Source organism: Melopsittacus undulatus, chromosome 10, assembly GCF_012275295.1.
Source record: "Melopsittacus undulatus isolate bMelUnd1 chromosome 10, bMelUnd1.mat.Z, whole genome shotgun sequence".
NCBI lineage: Eukaryota > Metazoa > Chordata > Aves > Psittaciformes > Psittaculidae > Melopsittacus > Melopsittacus undulatus.
Genome location: NC_047536.1, coordinates 5,532,741 through 5,557,439, shown reverse-complemented (window position 1 = coordinate 5,557,439; position 24,699 = coordinate 5,532,741). Strand labels below are relative to the sequence as shown.

General features: G+C 48.3%; 3 protein-coding genes across 4 annotated transcripts in view; all 3 read left to right on the top strand.

Moving 5' to 3' along the window:
• The window catches only part of LOC101878671 (protocadherin alpha-C2), a 132,701-nt gene that overhangs the window by 39,266 nt on the left and 68,736 nt on the right, over positions 1–24,699 (top strand). The gene's annotated exons all lie outside the window — the stretch shown is intronic.
• LOC117436734 (protocadherin alpha-6-like) lies at positions 400–2,767 on the top strand. The gene is given in 2 exon segments (XM_034066920.1): positions 400–2,507; positions 2,509–2,767. Coding segments are annotated over 2 exon segments (2,367 nt in total).
• LOC106023362 (protocadherin alpha-C1) overlaps positions 13,479–24,699 on the top strand; it is a 34,090-nt gene continuing 22,869 nt past the window's right edge. The window contains exons 1-2 of the mRNA XM_034066938.1: positions 13,479–13,538; positions 15,916–18,597. Of these exons, the coding sequence (XP_033922829.1) occupies positions 13,479–13,538; positions 15,916–18,597 (2,742 nt within the window). The remainder of the gene's footprint in view (positions 13,539–15,915; positions 18,598–24,699) is intronic.

Here is a 24,699-nt window from a genome sequence, read left to right as displayed (position 1 = left end):
TTAAGAATTTGAGTAAGGAAAAAAAAGATAAGAGAAAAATCAAGTGAAGAAAGAGGAAGAATGAAAGAAAGGAATGTACGCAACCAAAAAACACGGAATAAGGGAAAAAAGGAAACAACGAAAGAAGATGAAGGAAGAGGCGAGCGAAAGGAGCAGCCCGGCTCCGGAGGCTTGGGCGGTTTCGAGGAGCGTGTGAGGCGTTGGAGCAGCACACGGTGTCGCTGCAGGCTCAGAAACGGCGTGTCGGCGGCTCCGCCCCGGTGCGAGCGGCAGAGAGACCGGCTGGAAGCGCGGGGTGGGGGGGGGGCGCAGGCCGGACAGGAGAGCGGGTGCGTCTGGACGGCGGCGGTGAGCCGCACGGGGCCTGGGCCGATGCCGAAGGCTGCGATGCCTATGAAGATGGGTGTGTGTCGTGGTGCCTTGTTGCTGGTGCAGGTGCTGCAGTTGGCCTGGGCTCTGGTCGGCGGGCAGGTGCGGTACTCGGTGCCGGAGGAAGCCAAGGCCGGCACGGTGGTGGGCCGGCTGGCGCAGGACCTGGGCCTGGAGGCGGGCGAGCCGGAGGCGCGGCGGCTGCGGCTGGTGTCTCAGGGCCGGCGGGCGAGCGTGGAGGTGAGCGGGGCGAGCGGGGCGCTGGTGGTGAGCTCGCGGCTGGACCGGGAGGAGCTGTGCGGGAAGAGCGCGCCGTGCTCGCTGCGGCTGGAGGTGCTGGTGGAGCGGCCTCTGCGCGTCTTCCATGTGGAGCTGGAGGTCACCGACATCAACGACAACGCCCCGGTGTTCCCCGCCGCAAGGAAAAACCTCAGCATCGCGGAATTGTCTCTGCCGGGGTCTCGTTTCCCGTTGGAGGGCGCATCGGATGCAGATGTCGGAGCCAACGCTCAGCTCTTCTATAGCCTCAGCGCCAGTGAGCATTTCGCTTTGGATTTACAAAAAAACGAGGAGGAGGGTGAGTCGTTATTCCTGGTGCTCAGGAAACCTCTGGACCGAGAGACGATGCCGATTCACCATTTGATGCTATCTGCGAGCGACGGTGGCCGTCCGGCTCTGACGGGAACGATGGAGCTGGTGATTTCGGTGCTGGACGCCAACGACAACGCACCCCAGTTCAACCAGTCGGTGTATAAAGTGCAGCTGCCGGAAAATTCTGAACGCGGTGCTATAGTGTACAGAGTAACAGCTACGGATTTGGATGAGGGGACGAACAGGAATGTCTCGTACTCTCTGCAAAACTTGTTCCCTCAGGATGGAAGGGACGTTTTCGGAATCGACAGTAATAGCGGAGAGATCCGCCTCCAGGGAGACTTAGATTTTGAGGATATTGGTGTCTATCGCCTGCAAGTGGATGCAGCAGATCAGGGGAGCCCACCTCTGTCTGGACACTGCAAAGTTGTGGTGGAGGTGCTGGATGTGAACGACAACGCGCCAGAGGTGTGGGTGACGTCACTGTCGGTGCCGGTGTCGGAGGACGCGGCGGTGGGGACGGTGGTGGCTCTACTGAGCGTGTCAGACCGAGACTCGGGGGAGAACGGGCGCGTGAGCTGCACGGTGTGGCCGTCGGCGCCTTTCGGTCTGGTGTCGACGTTCGCGGGCTCGTACTCGCTGGTGCTGCGGGAGGCGCTGGACCGGGAGCGGGTGTCTGAGTACGAGGTGGAGGTGCGGGCGGAGGACGGCGGGGCGCCGCCGCTGCGCGCCAGCCGCGCCCTGCGTGTGCCGGTGTCGGACGTGAACGACAACGCGCCGGCGTTCTCTCAGGCCGTGTACACGGTGCTGGTGCGGGAGAACAACGCGGCGGGCGCGGAGCTGGCGCGGCTGTGGGCGCGGGACCCGGACGAGGGGGGCAACGGGCGCGTGAGCTACTCGGTGGCGGAGAGCGGGGGCGGGTCGTCGGTGTCGGGCGGCGGGTGGCGTCCGGCGTCGAGCTACGTGTCGGTGGACGCGGAGAGCGGGCGTGTGTGGGCGCTGCAGCCGCTGGACTACGAGGAGCTGCAGGTGCTGCAGTTCGAGGTGCGTGCGGTGGACGCGGGGGAGCCGGCGCTGTGCGGCAACGCCACGGTGCAGCTCTTCGTGCTGGACGAGAACGACAACGCGCCGGTGCTGCTGCCGCCTGCCGGGGGCGGGCCGGGCTCCGGCGCCGCGGGCTCGGCGTCGTCGGGTGCGGACTCGGTGGAGCTGTGGGCGTGGGCGTCGTGGGGGTCTCCGGCGGGGCAGGTGGTGGCGAAGATCCGCGCGGTGGACGCGGACTCGGGCTACAACGCGTGGCTGCGCTACGAGCTGTGGGAGCCGCGGGGCAAGGGCCCGTTCCGCGTGGGGCTTTACAGCGGCGAGGTGAGCACTGCGCGGACGCTGGAGGAGGCGGACGGCCCACGGCAGCGCCTGGTCATCGTGGTGCGGGACCACGGCGAGCCTGCGCGCTCTGCCACGGCCACGCTCAGCGTGTCGCTGGTGGAGGGCACCGAGGCGGCGCTGGCGGCCGCGAGCTCAGGCTCGTCGGGGGCGGGGCTCCGGCCGGCGGAGGGCGGTGCCTTGGCGGCGGTATCGGCGACGACGACGAACGTGTGGCTGGTGGTGGCCATCTGCGTGGTGTCGAGCTTGTTCCTGCTGGCAGTGGTGCTGTACGGGGCAGCACGGTGGTCTCCGCGGTCGACCGTTCTGTCGGGTCCCGGTCCGACCACGCTCGTGTGCGCTAGCGAAGTGGGGAGCTGGTCGTACTCGCAGCGCCAGAGCCGGAGCCTGTGTGTGACGGACGGTGGGGGCAAGAGCGACCTGATGGTTTTCAGCCCCAACTTCCCGCCGCCGCCTCCCTGCCCCTCGGCAGAGAACGGTTCTGCTGGAAAGGGTCCTTCTCTCTCCCCTTTTTCTTCAGGTGTGGTAAGTGTATTCGCAAATTAAGGTTTGTTGGTTTTTTTTTATCTCGGTTGAGTAGTTTTGTTTACTCCTGAATTAGGAGATGGAGGTCATAATTTGCATTGAAAGGATGTGTGGAAATATACAGTCTAAATCCGTCCTGAAAGGTGGACATCTCTAAGTTGGCTGCCTTTTGGTGTAGTGTTTCCTAATCTAGGTGTTTCATGGTTTGCTTATTATTATTTGTGATGACTCTTATGATGTGAAGATTCCCATTGCATTGCCTTTTGGTCTTTTATTTTTTAACTTGAGGCAGTGTTCCTCAAGAAGTTACTGTAAAACTTTGGTATTCTTCTGGCCTTCTTAGAAACTTTCTGGTCATCTCTTCACTGTCTTAAGAGGGTAGGACATACAGAAAATATTCGAAGTGTTCGTGAACCTTGTATTTCTGCAAACATGAATTAAAGTAATTGTTTTCTTGTGCAGTCTCTGAAGTTTCACCTTTTTGATTGGCACTGAGAACTTAGCTGACATAATTCGTGTATCACAAGTTCTTGATGCCAAAGATGTAATTTCAGAATCTGACATTATCTTTCCAGAGTCAGTCACAGTTCTGGTGAAGCTGCATTTTTCCTCATCTGCTCAGCTTTGTGGTGTCCTACCTGGAAATCCTTTTGCCATTTTCCCACCTTGGTCTTCAGGGTCAAGGACTCTTTCTTCAATTGTTCTTCTGAGCAGAGCTGTTATATAACTCTGCTCTGCAGACTAATAGCTCCTGTAATCTTTGTTACATCACTCTCCACGACTTTTTGAGAACCTTTGATGATCTATTAAATGGCACAGTTCTGACAAAGATCTCTGCCCGACAGCTGTGTTAACCTTAGTATTTTGTTCAAATGACCAAGTTTGATTTTTCTGCCATCTGCTATCACGAGTGAGTGCCAATTCCAGCCTTATCTCATTCTGTGTATTTTCAGTTGTGTACCTTTTCCTGTTTTACAGGTAGGGCAGCTTTTTTAGTTTCGGCTCTTTGCAGTGTCGTTTTCCAGTCTTAATCAGAGGTCTTTCCTCCCTTTTGATTCTCCTCTGAATGGGAGATGATGCAGGATGACCACAGTTGGACCACAGAACTCCACATTCTTCTGTGTTCACCTTGTATGTCATGGTTTGTAAAGTACTACAGAATTATTATGGTCATGGACAAGCTAGTAGAAGCATTTAATGTTGCCCTTTTTGGAGTATGATGTAAATGCACTTTCTAATATAAAATACTAACAGAAGAGCACGAACTGAGGTAGGTGTGAAAAACATGCAACTATAGTGCTGTGTTAGACAAGATGTTTTGCTAAAAAGACTTGGTTTGGTTGGGTGACTATATCTGTAGAAGCACCTCAGCTGTGGTTCCTGACTATGCTAGTTCCATGTACTCTGCAGTGGTAGGCTTTGAATACCCCATAAAATAAACTTATGTCCTGTTGTGTGAGCTCTTTATGATGATCATGTGAATATGAACTGGGATGGCACTTGGAACTCCTGGTTCCCCTGTAGGCTGCATGTCTTCCCCAGAAGATGTCAGTAATTGTGTGTGAGAGCTATGCTGCCAGATAGTGTTGTCTCTGATTTCAGAATTTGTGTCCTTTGCCATCACTGTGGTTCGCTCTCTTGTAACCTCTTAAGATGAGCTTTATCTCGAGAGAATGATGTGAGACTTTAGGTTTAATTTCTGTATCTGCCTTCATGGCAGTGGGTATAGGAATGCTGGCAATAAAGTAGGGATTTCAGAGTCTTGACAAAAACTGTTTGTTTTCCTAGTGCTGCTCTCCTGAAATCATTAACAATGATCCTTGAATTCGGCTGTGACAATGGAGACATGGAAATAAATCAAGACAACTGTTAGAAAAGCAATAGTGTAATTAAATATGACCTATTGACAAACCTAGTTGGATTGTTTTAGCATTTGGTATCTTCATTTGGTTTTAACCTCATTTGGCATCATTTTTGCTTCTGTGGTAGAATCAGCAACTCACCATCATGTGAAATCTGTCTTGTATTGCTGCCTGGCCTGCATGCTGGGTTAGCAGCCAGGGTCTGTGGTTGTGTAGAGAAGCGGCAGTGATGTGTTTAAATCAGTGGATAAGATGGGAGCCTGGAAACACGGTGTAAGAAAAACTGGACCTTGCTAGAGCACTGGTATGACCCTCTTGTGTAGTGTTCAGTTACATCATGGGTAGATGGCTGTACTCTATATCCTGTAGCAGTTCATCGCAACCAGTAATGGGCGCATTATCTCCCTGTGCTCTGAGAGCCTGCCTGCTAAAAAAGGTAAGAAAGAACTTGTCATTCATTGTGCACCTACAAGTGGGGAATAAAACTTACAGGAAATACATCACTGGGACACATAAAGATTATCAGAGATGTTCCCTGAGCTATTTCACCATTCCAAGAGGATTTGTGCTATGTGAGTTATGCTTAGATTGACATACAGATTTAAGGAGTCATTGATGGAGTTGAAAGCCTTTAGAATTTGTATGCGTCTATGGTTTCTTATGTTGGACCTATACTTCAAAAGGCAAAACCATTCTGTTACAGACAGACAGTTATTCTTTGCAATATGATGGCCTTATACTATTATTTACTGTATGAAAACCAAGCGGAGTTGTACAGCTACATCAGTGTTACAAAGCCATGAAAAAGGAAGCAATTTCTGCTTGCTTTTAGCATTGCTGCACTAGACGAAAATAATTCCATGTGAATCTGTGTCCTCTGGAGACCTGAGTAATTTCCACAGATGGAAAATCAAGGATACGGGTTTCTTCTGGAGAGGAAACAGATGAACTTTATTCACAAAGAAAGAAATGAGAAAACTGAGTTGTACTTCATCAGCAAAGTGTAGGGGAGAAAAAGAAGATCAGAAGTGGAGTAGGCTCTTTTCGATGAAGACATTCCCACGTTTGATTCCTGGGTTAATGTAGGTGTTTAAGGAAACATTTCGACAAGTATCTATCATTTAAAAATGCACTTAGAAAAAGAAAGAGAAAAGAGAAAAGGGAAGAGGAGAGACAAGTGAAGAAAAGAGAGGAGAAAAAAGGAAAGAGGACAAAAGAGAGAAGAGAAAAAGAGGAGAGAGAAGGGAAGAGAGGAGAAGAGAGATGAGGACAAGAGAGGAAACCGGCACTTCTTATTGTTTTCGAAGAAGGGAAACTTTGCGAAGGGAAAGCGCTGAGTTTGGTGGCCTAGCCGGTATGCCAAGGACCCGTCCTTCCAGGAACATACCGTGGCGGCCAGAGCAGGCCACCAGCGGAATCAGACGCCGTCGGACACCAGGTGCCGCTGTTGGCCGTGAAGACGCCGGAAGCGTGAGAGAGGCGACGGCTCCTCCCTGAACCGCTGTAACGGCTGGTGTCAGCGCAGCGAGAGACAGGATGATGATCGGGAAGAGCGGCGGCCCGTATCTGCCGGGGAATCCCTGAGGCGAGCGACCGAGCGGCGGCTGAGAACCGTGCTGGCCCAGACCGGTGACGGCGGAGGCGATGGGCGTGTATTGGGGTGCCTTGTTGTGGGTGCTGGTGCTGCAGTTGGCCTGGACACTGGTCGGCGGGCAGGTGCGGTACTCGGTGCCGGAGGAAGCCAAGGTCGGCACGGTGGTGGGCCGGCTGGCGCAGGACCTAGGCCTGGAGGCGGGCGAGCCGGAGGCGCGGCGGCTGCGGCTGGTGTCTCAGGGCCGGCGGGCGAGCGTGGAGGTGAGCGGGGCGAGCGGGGCACTGGTGGTGAGCTCGCGGCTGGACCGGGAGGAGCTGTGTGGGAAGAGCGTGCCGTGCACCCTGCGGCTGGAGGTGCTGGTGGAGCGGCCGCTGCGCGTCTTCCATGTGGAGCTGGAAGTCACCGACATCAACGACAACGCCCCAGTCTTCAATGTAAAAGAAGAAGTCCTTAACATCGCGGAATCGTCGTTGCCGGGGTCTCGTTTCCCGCTGGAGGGCGCGTCGGATGCAGATGTCGGAACCAACGCTCAACTCTCGTACAGCCTCAGCCCCAGCGAGCACTTCAGTTTGGATATACAAAAAACAGAGGAAGAGGGTGAATCGTTATTCCTGGTGCTCAGGAAACCTCTGGACCGCGAGACGATGCCGATTCACCGACTGGTGCAGACGGCGACAGACGGTGGCCGTCCGGCTCTGACGGGCACGATGGAGCTGGTGATTTCGGTGCTGGACGCCAACGACAACGCACCCCAGTTCAACCAGTCGGTGTATAAAATTAAAGTCTTAGAGGGTTCAGAACCAGGGACTCTATTAATCACGCTCAGTGCCACAGATTTAGACGAAGGCATTAGTAGTGATGTTATGTATTTTTTTAGTAAGCATGTCACCGCAGAAGTTAGAGAAATGTTCTCCATCGACGAAAACAAAGGAGAAATGAGGCTTAGGGGAAATTTAGACTACGAAGAAAAGGACAGTTACGAGATCGCAATAGAAGCAAGAGACAAAGGCTCCCCGCCGCTGTCGGGTCACTGCAAAGTAGTGGTGGAGGTGCTGGATGTGAACGACAACGCGCCGGAGGTGTGGGTGACATCGCTGTCGGTGCCGGTGCCGGAGGACGCGGCAGTGGGGACGGTGGTGGCTCTGCTGAGCGTGTCGGACCGGGATTCAGGGGCGAACGGGCGCGTGCGCTGCACGGTGTGGCCGTCGGTGCCATTCGGTCTAGTGTCGACGTTCTCGGGCTCGTACTCGCTGGTGCTGCGGGAGGCGCTGGATCGGGAGCGGGTGTCTGAGTACGAGGTGGAGGTGCGGGCGGAGGACGGCGGGGCGCCGCCGCTGCGCGCCAGCCGCGCTCTGCGTGTGCCGGTGTCGGACGTGAACGACAACGCGCCGGCGTTCTCTCAGGCCGTGTACACGGTGCTGGTGCGGGAGAACAACGCGGCGGGCGCGGAGCTGGCGCGGCTGTGGGCGCGGGACCCGGATGAGGGGGGCAACGGGCGCGTGAGCTACTCGGTGGCAGAGAGCGGGGGCGGGTCGTCGGTGTCGGGCGGCGGGTGGCGTCCGGCGTCGAGCTACGTGTCGGTGGACGCCGAGAGCGGGCGTGTGTGGGCGCTGCAGCCGCTGGACTACGAGGAGCTGCAGGTGCTGCAGTTCGAGGTGCGTGCGGTGGACGCGGGGGAGCCGGCGCTGTGCGGCAACGCCACGGTGCAGCTCTTCGTGCTGGACGAGAACGACAACGCGCCGGTGCTGCTGCCGCCTGCCGGGGGCGGGCCGGGTTCCGGCGCCGCGGGCTCGGCGGCGTCGGGTGTGGACTCCGTGGCTCTGTGGGCGTGGGCGTCGTGGGGGTCTCCGGCGGGGCAGGTGGTGGCGAAGATCCGCGCGGTGGACGCGGACTCGGGCTACAACGCGTGGCTGCGCTACGAGCTGTGGGAGCCGCGGGGCAAGGGCCCGTTCCGTGTGGGGCTTTACAGCGGCGAGGTGAGCACGGCTCGGGCGCTGGAGGAGGCGGACGGCCCGAGGCAGCGCCTGGTTATCGTGGTGCGGGACCACGGCGAGCCTGCGCGCTCTGCCACGGCCACGCTCAGCGTGTCGCTGGTGGAGGGCACCGAGGCGGTTCTGGCGGCCGCGAGCTCAGGCTCGTCGGGGGCGGGGCTCCGGCCGGCGGAGGGCGGTGCATTGGCGGCGGCATCGGCGACGACGACGAACGTGTGGCTGGTGGTGGCCATCTGCGTGGTGTCGAGCCTGTTCCTTCTGGCGCTGGTGCTGTACGGGGCGTCGCGGTGGTCTCCGCGTTCGGCGGTGCTGTCGTGTCCCGGTCCGACCACGCTCGTGTGCGCCAGTGAAGTGGGGAGCTGGTCGTACTCGCAGCGCCAGAGCCGGAGCCTGTGTGTGACGGACGGTGGGGGCAAGAGTGACCTGATGGTTTTCAGCCCCAACTTCCCGCCGCCGGCTTCCTGCCCCTCGGCAGAGAACGGTTCTGCTGGGAAGGGTCCTTCTCTCTCCCCTTTTGCTTCAGGTGTGGTAAGTGTATTCGCAAATTATTATTATTTTTTTCTTCCTCTCTCGGTCAGTTGTGTTTATTCGTCACTTTCATTGAATAATTGAGGTATCAAAACACTTTTTCTGTGGTAGTGTTTTTGAAATGTGAGTTTTAGGCTTTTGTTTTTGTTGTTGATATAGCCATAGTTATTCTCTTTGGACGTGCGTGTTTCCCTTTTGATATTTCACTGTTTGGGTGTTTGATTGCTTCGCAATAATTTTTTGTGTATTTCTTTTATTTCTTTTATGTAAGATCCATTTTCTTTTTTATTTCATTATTTTCTCGTCCATTTCTTTTATTTCTCTTGTGTAGGACATTATGTTTACCCATATTTTTATGGTTTTAAGTTTTTTTTTTGCCCACTGCTTGGCACCAAATGACAGTATTGGCTTCAGCAGATCTTTCATTTTCATTTTTTAGTGTCCTTCAACACCCGGTATGTGCCCAGGTGTTCGGTTGCTTCCTCAAGCTGAATGCAATTAGAGCACTCTTTGTTTTGGAAACCAAGTGTGTTTACGCTTGGTTTGATGAATATTATGTTCAGTTGCTCAACGGCTCGCCCCCGTTTTCATTGCTTCAGAAGTTGGCTGTTTCGTGTTTTGTACAAATTTTAAGAAGCTGAACTATGTCAAGTGACAGGTATGGTGTGCCGTGTTGGTCAGAAATTTCGGTGAAGGTTCTGAGTACTCTTCTGCTTCTGGAAATCCGTTTAAAACTTGGGGGAAGTGAAGCGAGGAACAGAATTCTGTGGAGAACTGTTTGAGGAAGGGGTGCTCCCCGGCATCCCCCTGCGACTCTGTCCCAGCGTGTTCATGTTGTTCTGGCATCTGTTCTACCTCATCTGTCCCCTAATGTGCTGTGGGAAGGAGAGTTGAAAGCTGGTGGGAGTCGGGAAAGGGAGCAGGTGTGGTTAAGGGAAAAGTGAAAGCGAGATCATCTATATACCGAATAGGCTGGAGATGGTGGGTAGAAAACGTTTGGTTCTCCCAGCAGAAGCAGCACGGAAACACAGATTCAGTGAGGAAGAAATTTTACTGGTTTCCACATCGATTTCTCTCTGTGGAGTGTGATTGTTTAATTACCGGGTTGTTTTAATACCGTTATAGAAGGAGCTGATTCTGGCCATGCACTGAATCAACTCTTTTAGATTAAATGTCCAGGGTCATGTTTAGTGTTCCTTGTTCGATGTTAGGAACTGTGTGGAACTTTCACAGGGAAAAGCAATATCTTATACCTGATTTAGTTTTCGTTATAGCACAAAACCAACACCTGTAGAGCTGATGGAGTACTAAGAACAAGCAGTACTTGTGTATTATTCTTTCATGTTATGTGCTCAATTCACCAAGGACACCTGCATGGAAAAAATCCATAGTTTTATGGCAAAGTGATTTCTTTAATGCAGTATATTTCCTTTGTGAATGTATATTTTGTTGGATTTGTACTAATAGAAGTCTTTTAGATGAAAGATGACTAAACAAATATGTAGATCATTGTTTCCAGGATGTCAAGAGTGGTGCTTACGGGTGTACAGCACAGGCTGGGATCTGCCCAGCTGTGGAGCAACTTTGTGGAAAGAGACCTGGGAGTCCTGGTGGACACAGATTCAATGGGAGTGAACAGTGTGCAGCTGCAGTGAAGGAAATCAACAGGATGTTGGAACACCAACAAGGGCACCACCAGCAGAAATGAAGTCATCCCACTCAGTGCTTGCCAGGCCACACCTGTGTCTAGTTTTGATCCCTGCTATATGAAAAAGATGTGAGCAGGTTGGCAAGAGTCCAGAAAAGGGCCACAGAAATTATACAAGAACTGAGAAGCCATATAAGGAAAGGCTGAGAGAGCTGGGTTTATTCAGCCTTGAGAAAAGAAGGTTCAGGGAGACTTTATCACCATGTTCCAGTATTTAACGGGTGGGCACAAAGATGTAAACCCCCTTTTTACAAGGAGTCACATGGAAAAGACAAGGACTATTGGGAAAAGTTATTGCCTGGGAGATTCAGGTTGGACACTAGAAGAAAAGTTTTCACAATAAGAACAATCCATTGGAATAATCTCCCCAGGGAAGTGGTGGATTCCCCAGTGTTGAAACTTTTAAGATTTGGCTGGACAGGGTGGTATGTCATCTAGTTTAGGTCATGTTTTGCCAAGAAAGGCTGGACCAGAAGAACCTTGAGGTCTCTTCCAACCTGTGATTCTGTGTCCGTCTTGGAAAAAAATCATAGGAGTGGGTTATCTCTTGCTCATCCACAGAAAAACGTGAACGTGTCCTACAAATTTCTCTTTCTGTTCTGCATCTACTTTAGATCGCTTTACGTTTGAGTTCTTTGTGTATTTGCTGGGGATTTTTTTTCTAGTCTCCACTAATTCCGATTGCTCATGTGCTTAAGGGGGAGTGAGTCATCGCCTCTTCCGTATGCGTGAACTGTCTTCCCTTGGGAGCAGCAAGGCTTATCCCAGAGTTGTAGAGCTGTCGCTTTCTTCCCTTAGTTCACATGGATGGCATGGAAGGCAGAAACAGCAAAACGCGAATCTTCTGGTTCCATTTATAAGAAGGTTTCACTAATCCTGTAGAAATGGATCGAAAAACATGGGGTGGGAAGCACCTCGTTTCCTTGGACAACGATTCAGGGCGCTGTAGAATCTCTTAATGCTGATCGTTGGGGCAATAGAGGCTTTGGATTCCGTGTTTTGTCTTGGTTTCTATGACTGCAGTAATGAATTGAAGATCTGAAAGGGATTTGCTATAGACATACACTGTCAGGAAATATTTCCGTATTTCTTTCAGAAACAGAAAGCAATCTTGACTTTAGAAACAGAGCTCGTGGGTGCTTTTACTTCTTAGCATGGTCTGGGAGGGAATCGTTAGCAGAAGGCGCTAGAATATTCAGTCAGTGCCTTGAATAGAAGATATCGAATTCGTGCAGGGTTTTTGGTCGTTGAAAGCCCAGGCTCTCATCTCATCCCGCCGCATGTTGGTTTGGAGGATGACGCTGGTGAACAGCGCTGCTGTCAGCATAACGTTCTGGGTAGCTCTTCCTTGGGAGCTCCCGAAGCAGAGCGGCGGCTGCAGCGCCCACCCCACCAATGTGGCCGGGGGCTGTGTTACAGCCTCGCAACTGGGGATTTTGCAGGCAGGGGAACGCCCAGTGGCGCTGCTGGAGACGCCGGGTGTTCGGCTCAGAGCTGCTCCGCAGCACGAGCGAGTCTGGCCCCCGAGCCTGCTGTCTCTGCTGTCGTCCCCCCCGGCAGCTTCCTCAAAGCCACTAGGGTAAATCGACGGATGTATGTCCTCGCGTTTAACAGACGAGTTCTTGCCTGCGACATACTCAGTAGCACATTCTGGGTCCGTATTTCTGTGGTTTGATGTGGGTAATGAGGCTTTTCCTGGGCTTCTCTGAAATCTAGAAATCCTCCGTAGACGAGATTGTTCTCCCGTGCTCCTTTTAGTCATCTTGTCTCCCACTGTCCCTACACGTAGGAGCTGCGAGCGCCTGTGGCTTGTTGAAGGGTATCCTGACATTGCTGCCCTCTCTGCCAGCCCCCCAAGGAGGCCGAGGGAGGGAGGCGGCAGAGCTTTGGGAGCAATAGCGGAGCTGCTCCGCTCCCACGGGTAAGGGCTCTCACGGGAGGCACTGCGGGCTGCCTGCCAGGCGGGACCCCGGGCGGGAGGAGCGCGGCGTTTCGGGCTGCTTGGGGTACCGCAGTCCCTGCGCTCCTCCCCCCCCGGGGAAGCCCCTGTGGAAAGGCTGTAGTGGGGATCTTACACCTCCATCCATGGCTCCGCTTTGGCTAACTGGGCTCTGTCCAAGGAGGAGCTCCGCTTTCCTCTGTCCGCAGGTAGATCTTGTTTACTGCCGGGCTCCCGTCGGAGTACGAACTCTTCACCTGCTCCCTCCAGGTGGAGATAAAGAGCGGGACTGCCTGTAGGTCCGGGGACAGCTGCCGCTGTCGCTCCCTCGGGCGGATCCAGCCCCTCTGGCTGTCTCCCGCTGAAGCTCCGTGTCCTAGTTTAGCACCGGTGGGCTCCCTGAGATATTCCCACGCCTCGGTACGCTTGTGGTGCAGCCGTGTGCTCTGCAGCTCCAAGATAAACTGGGTTTGTTATTCACTCTTCACTTTCCCCTCCCCTCCTTTGTTGACTTAGCAGTCTCTTCTGCTCGCTGCCATTGTTTTAAGCACACTGTGCACGTTCGGACTCATGACGTCTTATCACGTCTTACCGCAGTGAATGACTGGCTGAAAATATAAGACGGGGCGGGAGCAAGAGCATGGGGAGGTTCTTAGGCGGTGTTAATGCAGCACTCTCGGGTGGAAGGGCGTGGTGGAAGTTCTCTGAGAGTGGGATGGGGTGTGAGGGTTTGTGTAGTGTTGAGAGAGATTTCAGAGCTCTGGCCTGTGCCTGGGATTGCCAAGCGTTGAATTCCTCGGATCAAACCAGCTTTAAGAATGGGGCAAGCCCTGGGAAGGTTAGGAAGCAGTTTGGATGTGACACACTAAGGCAAAGTGACATCAAAGATGAGGCATTTTAACCATTATCAGCTGTAATACCAAGGGAAGTGTTTCCATTGGTGGTGTTTCATGCGACTGTTGTGCAAATAATTAGGGAGTGACTTAAGATGGAGAGATCTTTGAGATTGGAGAGCCTGAAAAGAGAGGCTATGTGGAAGGGTGGCCAAGTAAGTATGAGAGTGGAGAAAAGGAGACAATAGGACAAGGGATGCCCAAATATTAAAGCAAGTTTGTAAGGTTTAAAAACGTTTAAAAAAAATGGATAGCATGTTCCCTTAGAGCCCTCTAAAGAAGCATTAGGCAACGCTACAAAATTAGATGTAGCAGAAAGCTGAAGAAGTTATTCTGTTGCTAAATGGGTAGTAAAGGAATGATTTAAAGACAAATTTGGTGTAGGCTGCCAGATACTTCTCAGAAGGTGCGTAGATCTTGGGAAGAGGCAAATGTGTGATTACTTTGATTTTGGCCATGGGTATCAGTCAGTTTCTGCTAATGCTGCTGGTATTTCAGGCTGTGGTATGCACAACCACAGCTTGTTATTACAGTATGAAGACTTATAGAAAATCTGCCTTTGAGAGGGTTTATGTGTTCAGTAGGAGGATCTTTGCCCCAGAATTATTGGATTTCTTTGTTGCAAGCCAGTCACAGAAAGATGAGCAGAGGCTGTGTGTGTTTTACCTGTGTGTGTCTTTCGGTCACCAGCACCCAGCTGCCCTGGCCTTCCCGGGGGTAGATTTATCTTCATTGCAGGCCAGTGTTAAGGGAAATTCATCAGTCTTTCCTGTAGCCTTGATAGGTGTTACTGTTTTAATTCAGGATGTTTATGTCTGTGCATCACTACAGAGCAGTAAAGCTAACAACTCTTTCATATATTGTAGAAGACACTGTATGCTGGCAGAACAGGAGCTCAGGGCAAATTTGGGATAGTGAGAGTCCGGATGACAATTTTATAGTAACTAGGTGGGAACTGGAGATTTCTGCAGTTAGCAATCGAGGAAAAACTCACCAAGGTAAACAGTGTATAGTAAATACTTATATTTTATACTATATGCAATGGTCCACTGAAAAAATTTACATAGTGTGTGAATTAAGGTGGGTGCACCCCCCGTTCCTGTAGCTCTAACGGCTATAGAAACATCAACACAGTAGTAGTAAAATACAACACCTGGGTACTGCCAGGGGTGCCTAGAATGAAAAAGTAATACTATCTGCAGGTAGTGACCAAGGCCCACTCCAGTGAAGGCAGGATGAGAACCTCACTGTGAGGTTTTGCTGAGTTGTGAGGATATAAACAGATGTATTGATTTTTTTGGTATTATTATTTAATGTACAACTTCTGGCTGTGCTCCCAATTCTCTCCTGTTTTGAAAGGCCCTGATACTATGTATAACTGAAATGTACTTTTTCACTTGCCTGGAAATTCTCAGCTGCATAAAGAAGCACAATGAATGCAAGAAGAGTTAAGATTTGTCCTTGTTGCACATTTATAGCCTCTTGCTTTTGAGCAATCAGGATCTCATGGTAACAAGCTCTCACAGAAGGAAGCTAAAAGTGGAGGAGACTGCAGATGTTGTCAGGGCTTGAGGCCCATCTGTGTAAACTGCTGCTGAAGGTCATTCCAGGAAGGTTTTCCAGGGACATATTTGGAAATACTTTCTCCCATCTCTTCAGCCACAGTTGTGAACAGTGCCCATGCAAAAAGTAAGGGGAGCAGAGAAATCTGATTTTTTTTCAGTTGTGATCTGCTGTTTCTGTGTGATATCAGATCATCTCTCCCCACAGTTCTGTGAATGTCCTAAATCCAGCATCTCTATGGCACCGATATTTACTTCTTTAAGAGTAATTCCATTGTAGCAGCCCACCCAAGCCATCCCCATCTTGCTCTGATGGGCTGGATGAGGGCTCTTCTGTGGCTGTAAGTGATCCAGCTGGGGAGAGTCGAAGGAGACATCCTTCTCTCCAATAATCCGTTTCAGTTTACTTTGTCCAGAAGACGAAGGAGGAAAGAGGCTTTCTCATTTTTCCCCACTTTTATCTTCCTTTTATTTTTATTTTTTTCCAACCTTTTTTTTTTCTTCCCTTCTCCTTCCCTCCTCGCTTTCTTTTATTTTAAAGTTTCACAGGGGTAGAGCCAGCTGCCTCCTTGAATTGGGCTCTTAAAACCCCTCTGGGAAACGCTGTGCTCAGCCGGAGCCTGCCTGTGCTGCGCTGCTCCGTGTTTAGCCGACGCCTGTCACTTCTCATACGCGTTTCTCTTCCACCGCGGTGCACTGACAGAGTGCGGCTCCGCACACTCTCACTGCCTCTCCCTCAAGGAGCAGAGGGAGGGAAGGGAGGAGGGCGCGGGGGGAGCATCTCTCCTTCACGGAAACGCATCCATGCGCGGAGCCCCCTTGGATATCTGTCGGGGCGTTAAAAAGCAAGAAATAAGACGGGGAGAAGCAGCGGCGGGGGAACCGCAGACACCCCCTTCGACCGACCCCTGCCCCCCGGCGGCGCAGGTGACACCGTGGCCTCTGGGTGGCGTCTAACGGACGCTCGGAGCTGCCGCGCCGGGCAGAGCAAGCGGCGGGCGCAGCGGAGAGGAGCTGCCGCCTTTCCCCACACGGTAACCGGCGGCTTGGGGACGGTGGGAGCCGAGGAGCCGCAGCGGAGACTCCGCGAAGCCTGGCGCCTCCCGCGCTTGCAGCGAACTTCTCTCCTTGCCGTCGGTGCCCGTTCACTTTGCGCTGGGAACTTGGGGTGTTTGCTGAAATTCTGGATGATGTTCCTGCTGAGCCGGTCTGCGGGGAGCTGAGTCGGGGAGGAAGAATGCGGGTCTATCTAATGCTCTTCTGCCTTATTTGCTGCACCGCGAAAGGGCAAGTAGTGTATTCCATCGCTGAGGAAACAGAACGTGGAGTGTCTGTTGGAAACGTAGCAAAGGACTTCAGAATAGATGCAGCTACACTTTTACCTCGGAAATTTCGCATGATCGCCAGTTCAAGTAAGCAATATTTTAATATAAATGGTAGCACGGGAGCTTTGACTGTTAATGAGCCCATAGACAGAGAGCAGCTTTGCGAGTTAAAATCTTCCTGTCTTCTGAATTATGAACTTGTGTTAGAAAATCCTCTAGAGCTTTATAGGTTGGAATTTAAAGTCTTAGACATAAATGACAACTCCCCCAGCTTTTCCTTAAGTGAATATCATATAAACATGCCTGAGTTCCTGTCACCCGGGGCACGCTTTACACTCCCCAATGCCCAAGATCTTGATGAAGGTACCAACAGTGTCCAGAATTACACGCTGAGCCCTGATGAACATTTCCATTTGGAAATGCAAACACGCGGGGATGGGAGTAAATATCCTGAACTGGTGCTGAAGAAAGCCTTAGACAGGGAGCAGCAAGCCATTCACAGACTTGTCCTTACAGCCAAAGATGGTGGGAATCCTCCAAGGTCTGGTGATGTCCCAGTCATTGTGACAGTGCTGGATACCAATGACAATGCACCAGAATTTGAGCACTCAGTCTACAGGGCGAGCATCTTGGAAAACTCCCCCAGTGGCACTTTGGTAGTACAAGTGCATGCCACGGACTTAGATGAAGGTTCAAATGGAGAAGTCAGGTATTCCTTTAGCAATACTACTTCTGCTGATCTGCAGCGAATGTTCTTAATTCATCCACACACTGGGGAGGTAACAGTCAATGGTATTTTAGCTGTTCAGAGACCTCTCCTTGAGATGCTTATTGAGGCAAGGGATAATGGGGCATTTGGCATGTCCAGCACAGCTAAGCTGCTGGTAGAGATCACTGATGTGAACAATCATGGCCCAGAGATAACAGTTACATCCCTTTCCAATCCCATTCCTGAGGATGCTGTTCCTGGCACAGTGATAGCTCTGCTGAGTGTTTTGGATAAGGACCCTGGGGAGAATGGGAAAGTAACCTGCCGGATTCCTGATAACCTTCCCTTCCAGTTAAAGCCTTCTCTTGAAAATTACTTCAGCCTGGTCACCAGTGAGCTTCTGGATCGAGAAGTGATCACTGGGTACAACATCACCATCACTGCCACAGACTTGGGCTCTCCACCCATCACCACTCAGAAGACCCTTTGGGTGCAGATTTCTGATGTGAATGATAACCCCCCTGTCTTCAGTGCTGACACATTTGATGTGTTTGTGGAGGAGAACAATCCACTTGGTGCTTTTCTCTACCAGGTCTCAGCATCTGACCCTGATATGGATGAGAACGGACGTGTCTCTTACATACTCAGGAATTCCACAGTTGCAGGCAACTCCCTGGCCAGCTTTTTGTCTGTGAGCTTGGCCAATGGGAGCATCTATGCAAAATGTGCCTTTGACTTTGAGCAGCTTAGGAGCTTCTATTTCCAAGTGGAAGCCAAGGACAATGGGTCACCACCCTTGAGTGCTGCCATAACTGTGAATGTTTACATCTCAGACCAGAATGACAATGCCCCAGCCATCCTGTACCCCACCAGCCAGAATGGTTCAATAGCAGTGGAAGTTGTGCCCCGCCTGGCTGATGAGGACTACCTGGTGACCAAAGTGGTGGCAGATGATGAAGACAATGCGCAGAATGCCTGGCTTTCCTATCACATCGCCCACTCCTCTGACTCCACCCTGTTCCACTTGACACCACACTCTGGTGAGCTGCGCACCACACGCTCCTTGCGCTCCACTGACTTTCTCAAGCACAAGGTGGTTGTGGTGGTGCAGGATCATGGGGATCCACCACTCTCCTCTACTGTGACTGTGGGCATCCTGCTGGCTGACACCCTGCCCCAGGCACTGCCAGATTTTGATGACAATGGGGAACCACCACCACTGCTCAATGCTACGAACATCTACTTGATTGTTTCCCTTGCTTGCGTCTCCTTCATCTTTGCAGCATTTCTCCTCTTTCTTGCCATTGTGCGGTTGTGCCACTGCAGGACTTGCTGCTGCGCTGGCTGCTGCTGCCCAGCTGATGAGTATAAAAAGTATTGCTATAGCATACGCATGCTTCCTAGTTCCCATCTTCCACCGGATGTGTTGGAGGTCGCTGGTGTGGGTAAACTGACTCATACCTACCTGTACAGGGCATCTGTGGGTCTTGGGCTTAGTAATGGCAGCATCCCGAATGATGATGCTGGGAACATTCCTGGAGATTCAAGGTTACAAGTGCCAGGACCCTGCATTCAAGTGCAGAAGGTCCAAAGTGATCGGTTGAGTGCTGTCCTCGTGGTAAGTACTTCTTTCTTTCAAATTTTTCTCCCAGGCATGTGGCCTTGTGTCTACACTTGGGTTGCTGTCAGTGCAGAAGAAGATAATGAGGGTATTTGTAGGAGGGCAAGTGTCATTTCATGGCACCTAGAAAAGCTTCACTTCTTTTTATAACTTCCCTAAAGCCAAGATGTCTTTGTGTGAAATATGGTCATGGGATGGCAAAAGAGATCTTTTTTCCCCCACGAACATTTAAGACCTTCAGACATAACTGAAGGTAAAGAAGATGTAAGTGAAAACTGCATATCTAGCAAGCTGAGCCATTGTCTTCTGATAGCCATACAGGGGCACGATAAAAAGTCCATACTAGTTTCTAATGTATGTGTTCTTCTGATCTGCACTGTATGGAGCATGTGATTCCTGATATTTTTTCATTGAGGGGTGAGTTTGCTAATCCAGGATGTTGTTTACAGTGCCCAATGGTAGAATAGCAGGAATAGCAATATCCAGCACCTCTTTAGGGCATGTAATCTGTAGTGTTCATCTCCTTTCCCAAGCAATCCATAGTTTTTGTATATCTAAAAGAATTCTCTTCTGAGCCTCAGGTTTCTTCTCAGTAGTGTGCTGAGTGACTTTGCAGGAGAAAATACCTTCCTTCGATCACAGCATTAGGGCTAGAAGGTGGGATATATCTGCAGATCTGATCTTTTGGGTGTTGCTGCATCACTTGTCCAAGATTCAGTTTTCTTATAGGCAAAATAACACCAACTGTGTTTGTAATAAGTGCTGTGAGTTGTCTTTATATTGTTGTGAAGTTTTAAGATGTTTTGCCTGCAGACTGTCAAATTTTCTTGGTATGTGTAACAGCAACTAATCACTGTTGGCTCTGTGCAGGTCAGTACTCTGTGGTAACAGCTACTACAAATGTTTCTAAGGAAAATGTAAGAACCCATATTTAGACAGATGTGGTATAATCTGCTTTTTGTGGTTGGTTGTATTCTAGTTTGTAATTATGAGAGGTTGTCCTAAGCCTATAACCATTATGTTTGTTTTTATTTTTTAAATCATTATTGTACCTTTAAATACATGTAAATGGCTAGCCTCTTTCCAAACCATAATGTAAGGGTAGGTTCAGCAACTTCTTTGGATAATCAATTGCATACTGAAGTATATAGCACTTCCTTTTATTACTCTTGAATTTCCAAGTAGTGATTTTTACTAAGCTTTCACTAGTTCAAGAAAAGGTTCCTGATTGCTTTTAACTGCAATTAATATATAATGATTTATTTCATTTATCTGTTGGCAATGTAAAATAAGGTTGTGGGTTTTTGGTTTTGTTTGTTTCCCTTCTTCTTCCCAAAATGAGTGAATACTTTTTCCATGTAAATCCTACTGACAAGGAAAGATCTTTTCTCAAATATTTATGGTTTGATTTATGCATAATGGTTTACCTAGTGTTTAGTCAAAGTCATAATCAGTTTTATATTCTGTTCTCTATAGTGGTAGAGGGTTGCACATTCTGGGTCTCTTGCTATACAAAGGGATGTGTGTGGAATAACTAAATCTTGAAGAAACAGAAGCACCAGTGTCTTCAAATGAGAAATTATAGCATCCAGGAAAATAAGAGTCGGCAGTATGTAAAGAAGAATTTGTACCTAATGCATTCGTGTAGTTTTGGGAATATCATTGATTATTCCGAGGATCTGAAAAAAGGCTGAGTTAGGGTATTTGTAATGACAAGTTAAAAACCTTTTTGGCAATCTCTTAACTCTGGAGGTGCCTGTAAGGATCATGATAGTGTCTTGAGAGCATGTCCTTCGCTGGAGAGTAGTTAATAATTGCAAAACTTTATCATACGAATTTGTTGCAAACAAAAAGACTGGCACAATTAATTTTTGTGTTCCTATTGAGTGAGATCTTGAAACTCAGGTTGCCAACATGTTGATGGACTGAATATTAATTAAAATGCGAAAGTATCCCTGCTTTCTGTAATGAGAACACCCTAAACATCTTCTCACATCTCACTATATTTTGGTCATTTGGGTGAATTTTTCACCTTGAAATATAAGACACCTTTTTAGGAGCTTTTGATAATGGGCAAAATAAATCCCAAATGTTATCTTTGGCAGTTTTATTTCCTTAGCTCCTAGTATGCAGAGATGGGTAACCAAAAATGTGACCTACGTGGAAAGCCCAAAGGCTCTGCAAGGATTGAGCTGAGTAGGGGAGCAGAGGCAGAGATTGTGAAAATGCATCTGCCCTTAGAAACAAAATAATGCCAATTATTATTAATTTGATGATGATGATCCCCATGGTTAGTATACTAGAAAATCAACACACACGTGTATATATGTGTATATATACCATTTGCATATTTCTAGCAAAATTTGCAAGTCATTAAAATGGCATTAGTATTCAAATAATCAGGAGTAGGCAGAAGCTGCAGTTTTTGCATTCTCATGTCTGTACATGCTTTAGATTCACCAAGATTGAAAATACATTATAATTATTTAGAGATGCTTGGAAAATAGTTGCAGTCATCTGAGGTGAGAAAGAGAACTGTCACTTGTTCTTGAAAACTATTCTTTCATCCAAATCCCTGTAGACTGAAACATGATTGCTGTGCAGAAAGATCACTGTCACTTTATTAGTGACATTGGAACATTTTTACTCATATTAAAATCAGAGTTATGATTTTTCAATGTTTACTAACAGGAATTTCAGTAAAAAAATTAAAGTTTGGATGTTGACTAAATTTTGTCTTTAAATGCTTTTAGACTGACTCATTTGGAATTAAAAATACAAACATAAGTGACCCTTGGAACTTCTACCAGGGATCATTATATTGCTTCCTAAGACTACAAATGTAACATATAGAAAGCATCACATGTTTAAAAGGCACTGGGAACAACCCCACAGTTACAATTTATGGCACTGGAAATTACTCCAAAATTACACTTCTAGCAGAAATTAAATATGGAAGTTCTTTACTGTGAGGGTGGTGAGGCACTGGAACAGGTTGCCAAAAGAAGTGGTAAATGCTCCATCCCTGGCAGTGTTCAAGGCCAGGCTGGATAGAGCCTTGTGTGAAGTGCTCTAATGTGAGGTTTCTCTGTCCATGGCAGGGGGCTGGAACTAGATGATCTCAAGGTCTTTTCCAACCCTATTCTATGATTCTATGATCCACGGTTGTTGTTATTTATTTATTTTTTTTTAACTGGGGGGGAGATGACAGATTTAATACCTGGAAGATAGAAAAAAAAATATTACAAGTTAATCAAAATTCCAGAAATTAAATGCATTTTAAAAATTTGTAACTTCTTTATTCTTGGTATTCTTTTGTTAATGTTAATTGATAGGCTTGAATGATTTTTACATATGCAGACACATGAGACCCTTTTGTGCTTTTACATTTTCCATTTAGTGTAGAGCTAAAAATAGTTATGTATGGTCATAATAGCAGTATAGTAAACTGTAATTGTATCAGTATTTTGCTATGTCTTTCTGCAATGTAGCTATAAGTGACAGCTAAGTGAATAGCATGTTACAGTGCTCTGCTACTGTGCTTTATTAGAGAGCAGTAGTTCACTGAGTATTTCTGGGGTTGTAGTGCTGAGTATTGATGGGGTCATGATGTGGCCATGGATTGTTATGGTTCTTTCATTTGCTTGTGTTATCCATTGTGCTACACAAAAAGCCTTCAAGATATTTCTACATTCAGAATGTGGTGACCTCTCTGTGACTTGACATTCAATATTTAGGTTACATCCAAAAATAGACACAAACCTAGCAATGGAGAGTATTTCTTGCTAAATTGTAATAGTAGTGGAAAATTTTTGCACAATGTGGCATGCTTTTTCAGTGACAGAAATGGATGCACTTGCATTGAGACTGTGACATGCAATCTAGGCTGAACTGTTGCAGGCTAAGCATCAGTGACTTACTTGCACAAGACCAGCCATGTGAGTAAGCCCTCTCTATGTCATGTTCTGATGAGAGATGCTCCTTAACACAGCCAGACGTAAATGTGAAGCACTTTCCCATTTTTTTCTGTCTGTGCTCATAACAGCCTGCCTAGGACCAGCAGTCTTATGTCTGTATTGTAAGAATTGTTGTGTAGACAGATTTCTTGGCTACAGAAGTTATTCTTGGGGTCAGGCCAAGAAAATCCTAGAAGTAGTGACTAAAATACATTCAGCAAGGGAAACTGCTGTAGATTTCCGTCTTTCTGACCACTCCAATTACCTTTTGCAAAGAAGGATGAAACTCCAGTGTTCAACAGAAGAATACTGTGTTCAGGAAAAGCTACAAATGCTTGGGCTGAAACTTTGCTTGTCTGATGGCTGGCTTGGAGTAATACCTTTAGAGATAGTGGGAGAGTGACAGAGCAGTAGTTTGAGACAGAAGGCTTGAGGGGATGTGGAGAGTAATGTGGCTGTATTTGGAGATGCTTAAAGCAATGATGCGTAGGATGAGATTGGATGGTGACCTGTGCTGAGGAAGGGTAGATGTGTGTAGTAATTCATGTATGAAAGCATAGAACAGAAAAACGTAATTTAGATAAAGTCCAGTCCTTTCTTATATCAGCCTCCATTTAATCCTAAATCTTCAAAGATTCAAATTCTCTTTGTAAAAATATCAATTTTAATTTAAAAATTCATTAGGTTCTGCCCATTATTCCTATAGGAAAGTTATTCCTCTAAGGCTTTGAAACCTTCTGACATTTGCTGTGTATTTGTAGACATTTGTTCTTGTGCCAGTAATGTCCTTTTAGTATAAGTAATTCTTATCCCTCTTTAGAGCTTTCTTTCTTCATAGTTTAGAGAGCAACCCCATTTTTTCTTAGGCTTTATTTGACTAAGCTAAACAAGTCAATCTCTTTCAGTCTGTTTTTTACAGGCACTTCTACACTTGTCTGATCAGGCTAATATCCCTTCTCTCCATATGTTCTTTGTGACTATGTATTTGTTACAAAAATACTACCAGAATTATATATAATGTTTCAGACAAAGAGCTTTCTACAAAGTGATAGGAACACTTCCCCGCCCAGGGGATAGAGAATGCTTCTTGGAATGGCGGTTACTTTCTCCATAGTTGGAATACATTGATCAGTCATGTAAGTATTATTGCTAACTCCTTTGGGGTAGAGGTGGATGGGGGAAGGTTGGTTCCCAAGGTGGTGGTTCTGCCTAACTACACCCACCCTTCCACCTATCTTCTGTGTTTGAAACTTAGATGTTAAAAAGTCATAGCTACCTGCTGAGGGAAACAGATCCTGTTCAACTTAGTTAGATACAAGATTTTAGACAGTCTAAAAACACTGCCGAGACTAGGCACACAATTTCTAAATAACTGAAACCAGCTGATGTAAGTAGTAAGTTATGGGAGTCTGTACTTTGTGTAATTGGACATCATCCATTCCTGTGACAAGCGTCAAGGTTTTCCAGCAGTGAGGGATGTCATATGGTTGTCTTCCACAGCTGCTATTAGAATAGTCCAACTTTTTGTTCCATTGTTGAACTTTTCAATATAGCACTGTGTTGAGCGTTATACCGAAATCAGAATAGATGAGTTTTAGTTTGTGTTTTCAGTGAAGGGAATTAAAGACCAGCAAATAGTTGTCTTTATAAATCTATGAGAATTTTCTGTCTTTTTCCAGTGTACTTTCATTTCTCATGTATTTCTTCCTGCAATTTTTTTATATAAACAGGCAGGGTAGTGGGCTTGTGGTCACATAGGCTGGATTTTACTAGTCTAAATTACTGGCACTGCAGTTGCTTTTCTCCAATCTGATTATTCTACTCCATTTTTGACTGGTTTATCTTTAAAAACAAATTAAACCTTCCTCAATTTTCACTTTTCCTTGTCAGTTGTTTTAGGAACCTGTTATGGAAATCAGGTAGTAGGGATTTGAAGATGCTGAACTCCCAGCATTTTAATTTTGCCTTGGTGACAGCAATTTCCATTCTCTCAGAGTAATTTGTCACATAGTTAACATCGCGCTCAAGATACTGAAAATAGAGGAAAATATAGACTTATTGTCATAAGATGCGATGCTGTCTCAGGGGAATGACTGACCAAATGTGTGCCATGTTTTTGTACTATTGGCCTGTGCATTCTCTG